This window comes from Belonocnema kinseyi, chromosome 5 (assembly GCF_010883055.1).
Source record: "Belonocnema kinseyi isolate 2016_QV_RU_SX_M_011 chromosome 5, B_treatae_v1, whole genome shotgun sequence".
NCBI lineage: Eukaryota > Metazoa > Arthropoda > Insecta > Hymenoptera > Cynipidae > Belonocnema > Belonocnema kinseyi.
Window position 1 is genome coordinate 143,122,683 of NC_046661.1, and position 6,162 is coordinate 143,128,844.

The window sequence follows — 6,162 nt, forward strand, 5'->3', positions numbered from 1 at the left end:
TAGATAAAAAGTCCTTCAAGTGGGACCAAATTACACACAGTGTACAAAATTTCATCAAGATCTGTTAAGTAATTTCGGAGTTTAGTGGTGACAAACATAAAGGAGATAAAAAGCATCCTATCCTTTAAGCTGGACCAAATTACACACAGTAGACAAAATTTCATCAAGATCGGTCAAGTAGTTTCGGAGATTAGTGGCGACAAACATAGTGACACGGGATTTTTATATACATATATAGATTAAATGAGATAAAAAGTAGCCTATCCTTTTAGTTAGGTCAACTTACACGCAGTATACAAAATTTCATCAAGATCGGCAAAGTAGCTTCGGAGTTTAATGGTGACAAACATCGTGACACGGGATTTTTATATATGTAGATAGTCAATTGTGAGATCAAATGTACATTTTTGCAACATACACCTACAAAGTTGTATTTTTTAAATTAAAAATCCAAGGTGGCCGCTGGACTGGAAAACCGGGAATTTTATGAGACCGGAAAAAAACCAGGAAATGACAGTGCATTTTTTTAGGCCGGCAATATTACAAATGTTTAGAAGAAAAATGTTTCAAAGTTTGTTTTTAACAGTTTTTTTTTAATAATTAGTTGAATTTTTATCTTTTTCAATTATGCTATTTTTCAGTTTACAGGGCGTTATTCAACAATCTTTTATTTAAAAAAATTTCCATTTTAGATTTTTATTTTTGGAGCTTACATTTTTAATTTACACAGTTTTAAAGGGTTGTCTTAAAGCGTTGAAGAATTACAAATTATAAGTCTTTGAAGTTGAAAATTTGAGATAAAAATACATTTTTTAATGGATCTGTGCTTGAAGTATTAAAAAGTGAACAAAAAACGATTTTAAATAAGTTAAAAGTTTATGAATTTTCAGGTTTTAACCTGAAGATGTTTAAGAGATATTTAAGAGTTTCGAAAAGATTCGAAATTAACATGAAAATTTTAAAAATTCTCCTTCAAAATCCCCAGATTTTTTAATTTAGAACATTCAAATAATAACATGAATTTATATAAATTTTTTTTTAAATTGAAAAATGTTAGTACCTTCCATTTTATAGGTGTAAATTATTCAGCATTTGAATGCAAAATTTTGTGATTAAAAAACTTTTGAACGTCAATTTTAAAATTCAACAGTTCCACTTTGAGTGATTTTATTTACAGATCAGTTTTTGTTACTTCAAATGGAAAATTTGGTAGCCATAGTGTTCGATTCTTTACATTTCATTGACCGTGTAAAATGTTTACGAACCCGGAAATGACTGAGAATTTATTGCTTCGAGTAAAACGGCCACCTTGTTTGAGATTTCAATGAGCATTCATCAACATCTTGAATTAACCTTTTCTAAAAAAAAAACTCATTTTCAACAAAGTACATGAATTTTCATCTAAAAAAGATTAGTTTTCAACCAAAATTAGTATATTAAAAATTGAAAAAAAAAATAAATGTTCAACCAACAACAAAAAAGAATTTTCAACGAAATAGATTTTTCTTAATTAAGAAAAAGATGTTTTAACCAAAAATAGAAATAATTAAACAATCAATTTTCAAAAAATAAGAAAGAATTTTTAACAAAATAATTCAATTTTTAACCCAAAAGATGAATTTTCCAATAAATAACGTACAGTTTCAAGAAAATATCTAAATTTTCAACTAAAAAAGATAAATTTACAAACGAAAACTGGAATAGTTCAATTTGCAGTTAGAAAAGTAAATTTTAAACAAAACAAGAAAAGACCAAAAACATGAATTTTTGACTAATCAGTGGAATTTTCAACCCAAAAGAGGAATTTTATATTTAAAAAAAAAACGAATTTTTAACTAAATATTTATGGTTCTACCAAATAAATGAATTCCTGACAAAAAAAAGAATAGTTAAATTGTTTTTCAACGAAGAATTAAATTTTTCATAGAAAAATTAACTATTATATTTTTGGTTAAAAATTGATCTTTTTTTGATTAAAAGTTACCTGCATGGTTGAAAATTGATATTTTTTATTTAAAAAATAAACTATATCTTTGAAAAGGTATGTACTTTGTGGAAAATTCGTTTTATTTTTGTAGAAAATTAATCTTTATGGTTTACAATTAATCTTTTGTGTAAAAAAATTTAACAATTCCCTTTAAAGATTCATTATTTCAGTTCAAAATTCAACAATTTGGATGAAAAATGGTCTTTTTAATTGAAAATTTAACTATTTATTTGAAAATCCACGTATTTTGTTTAAAAAAATCGATTTTTTTGTAGAAAATAGTGTTTTTTTTTTAAGTTAATCTTCTTGTTTAAAAATGCTTCTCTTCTGTTTAAAATTCAAGTATTTCAGTTAAATATCTATTATTTTAGTTGTAAATAAAATTGCTTGGTTGAAAGTAAAACTCTTTGTTCAAAATCAATTTTTTTTGTTGAGGACTTATCATTTTAGTTGAAAATTCATCAGTTAGGTTGAAAATTAAACTATTTTGTTGAAAATCCGTTTTTTTTTCTTGAAAATTAATTTTTTCAATTAAAAGTTGAACTATATTATTTTTTGTTGAAAATTGATATTTTCTTATGGAAAATTTAAGTATTTGTTTAAAAATTAATTTGTTTTGCAATTTTTTGCTCTGTTGTGTTAAAGGATTTTTAGAATGAACGTCACGAATTAAAATAAATGTTTGCTTTTTGCGTCAAATATTAATATGTTACTTCTGCTTGGCCGGAAATGACCAGGAAACGACTATAAAGTGAATTAAAAGAGCGGGAATTTACTTCTAATCATAGTACTTCAAATGATTTTTCTAATTTGAAAATTCGTCTTGTTTAGAAAAACTTTATTTTTTTAATTTCAAATTCAGTTAAAAATGCATGACTTTGGTTGAAACTGATCTTTTGTGCTTCCAAATCCAACTATATTATTGAAAATTTGTCTTTTTAATTAAAAATTCATGTATCTTTGTGATTTAAAATTAATCTAGTTCAGTTTGAGAATCACCGTTTTAGTTTTAGTTGAAAATTCATGACTTTGGGTGATTTTTTTTCGCGGAAGTTTTTTTTTTTAACTGAATATTTAACTTTTCCATTTTTGGTTGGAAATTTGTCCTTTTTAGTTGAAAATTCAACTATTTCATTGAAAATTGATGTATTTTGTCTTTGAGAAATTGACGTGTTTAGTAAAAAATTAATTTTATAGTTTGAAAATCAATTCATTTTTTTTACCGAAAATTTAATTATTACATTTTTAGTTGAAAACGGATTTTTTCAGTTCTAAATTTAACTAAATTGTTGAAAATTTACCGTTTTTTAGTTCAAAATTCAACGTTTCCATTAAAAGTTAATTTATTTTGTTTAAAAATTGACGTTTTTGGTAAAAAATGAATCTGTTTGTTTAAAAATTAAGCTTTTTGGTGTAAAATATATCTATTCTAGTTTAAGATTTATAATTTTAATTGAAAATTCATCAGTTTTTTAGTTGAAAATTCAACTCGATTTTTGAAGATTTTTCCTAGAAACTGAAGAGACAAAAACATGATTTACAATGAATTCGCGAAATTATACATATTCTGAGGCAATTGGTTAAAAAATTGCAAAATATTTTAATGGCTCTGTAGTATGGGAAAAAACTTGAGATACCTGGAAAAAAGCTGTGATTGTCAGGGAATATTAGGAACAGTGAAAGGCAAAAATAATAATAAATCCGTTTTTTTGTTTGTTTGTTTTGTCTACAGGTACAACAAGCACAGCCCGTTCCGCCGTCAAGTCTGAACCCACCGAGTCCGAACCCTCGATCGAGTCAGTCTCCAAGGCCTGTACTCTCTCCACATACCACTGCGAGTATCCCTCAACCCCTCAACATACCCCAACCACCCTCGTCCACACAACTCCAAATCCCAATCCAGAACACCATCGTCCCACCTCAACAACAATGTCTCTCTAATGCCCCACCTAGCCACCTCCAACCTCCCCCGCAGTCCCTCGCAACTGTTCACCAGCACCCGTCGATTTCGCACAACGTGCAGGCTCAGCCGCCTCTTCCCCAAAGCACCCAACTCCACGTGACACAGCAGCAGCCTCCACTGCAAAATCTCCAAAATCTGCAAAATCTCCAGCAACCCCAGCAGCAGACTCTTATCTCCGGACACAATCCGGTTCTCCAGAGCTTGTCAAACCAAATCCCCCCGCAAGCGAGTAGTCTTCAGGCCGTAGCGACTTCCGGCGCTGTTGTTCAACCCCACCTGCAGCCCTATCCGAGCGTCACGCTGCACGCCAAGATCCCCCAGTTCAAGGTGAAACCGACCGCTGCCCTGATGCCCGAGCAGGACAAGAGCAAGGATCCGCGAGCCGCGAAACCTCAGGGATACAAGAAGAAGTCGCGCAAGTCGCCGGGAGGAAGTCCCCATCCGTCGCCACTCGAAGCCCCGCTGATCGACTCGGCACGCGAAGACGTCCAGTCGCCGGCCTACTCGGACATCTCGGACGATGCGGCGCCCGTTCTTGAAGCCGAGAGTGTCAGCGACAAGAGTCTGATGAAGCAGGTTCAGGAGAAGGACTCGTCGAAGCCGAGTCCCCAGAGCCACCTGCCAACTCAGTTCAGCATGTATCCATATTACGGGCAGTCGCCGTATCTGGTCCCGAGTGTGCAGGAGAAAGGACAGGATGCCAAGATTGACCTGACACCCAAGCAGGAGGTCAAGCCCCTCAATGTACCGCAGATGCCTTCTATGACCGGTTTGCAGAGTATAGCAATCACAGACAAGGACAAGAGTAAGGATCTGGCTCAGGCCCAGCAGCAGCAGCAACAGCAGCAACAACAGCAGCAGCAGCAGCAGCCGCCCCAGCCGCACTATTATGCAAGTTACGGGGCTTACATGTCGCCGGGGTATCCGTATCAGCAGCAGCCTCTGTCTCAGCAGCAGCAGCATCAGGTCCAAGAAGCCGAGACGCACGATCAAAAAGTAGTCTGCAAGATCAAGCAGGAGCCTCAGCAGCAGCAGTCGAGCCTGAAAGAGAAGCAGCACGAGAATCATCAGATACTGAAGGAGAGTATTGAGATGAAGAGTCAGATGAATCCGTATCATGTTTATCATGGGACGCAGAGTCAGAGGGCGCCGCCAACGAGTTCTGCGCAGATCCAGGATGACAGGAGGTATTATTTGTATGCTGGTGAACAGCAAAGGCGGAAAGACGATTGTGGAGGAAAGCAGCAGCAGCAGCAGAATAAAGCACCGCCTCCGAGTCCCAAGCATCAGCCGAAGCAGGAAAAGTCGCTGCTGCAGCAGGAGATGGGAGGGAAGAGCGATGAGGGGAAAATGAAGCAGGAGGGAGTGAAGCCGACGATGGAGACGCAGGGACCTCCGCCGCCGCCAACCTCGCAATACGCTTATATTCATCCGGGGTATATGCCACCCCAGCATTATGGAACGCTCAGCTTTGACCCGGGACACGGGGTTTACCGAGGATTGAGTCCTATGCTTGTTCCCGGACCTTACACTGGGAATCCTTACATTCACCAGTTGCCAAGGTAGGTGATTAAAGGTGATGTCACTTTTTCGATTACAGGGCGTCTACCAGGTTGGCAATTTGACCGTGGAAAACCCCGGGAATTTACTTTTGGTTGCAGCAAAATTCAAGTTTTAATGATTTTAATCATTTTATTGGCCGAGAATTTACTTTTGAATTTAGTTTAATTCAAGTTTTCATTATTTAAACACCTTTTTTTGGGTGGCTACTTGACCGGGAAATGACCGGAAATCTATCTTATTCACCGGGAATTTGTTTAAAATTCTGGGAATTTACTTGTGATCGCAAGAAACTTCAAGTTTTTATTGTTTTACTCAGTTTTTCAGGGTGACGACTTGACCGGGAAATGACCGGAAATTTACTACTGATCGGAAGAAAATTCAAGTTTTCGTTATTTTAATCAGTTTTTGAGGGTGGCGACTTGACCGGGAAATGACTGGAAATCGAATTGACCGGGAATTTAATTAAAAAACCAAGAATTTATTTAAAATTTTGGGAATTTACTTTTGAGTGTAGCAAACTTCAAGTTTTCATTATTTTAATCAGTTTTTCAGTGTGGCGACTTGACCGGGAAATGACCGTTAATCGAATTGACGGGGAATTTACTTGTGATCGAAAGAAATTTTAAGGTTTCGTTATTTTAATCAGTTT

General features: G+C 34.9%; 1 protein-coding gene across 3 annotated transcripts in view; it reads left to right on the top strand.

Moving 5' to 3' along the window:
- The window catches only part of LOC117172311 (zinc finger protein 608-like), a 126,652-nt gene that overhangs the window by 116,306 nt on the left and 4,184 nt on the right, over positions 1-6,162 (top strand). For all 3 annotated transcript variants that reach the window (XM_033360090.1, XM_033360089.1, XM_033360091.1), the window contains exon 5: positions 3,720-5,512. In XM_033360090.1, the coding sequence (XP_033215981.1) occupies positions 3,720-5,512 (1,793 nt within the window). The remainder of the gene's footprint in view (positions 1-3,719; positions 5,513-6,162) is intronic.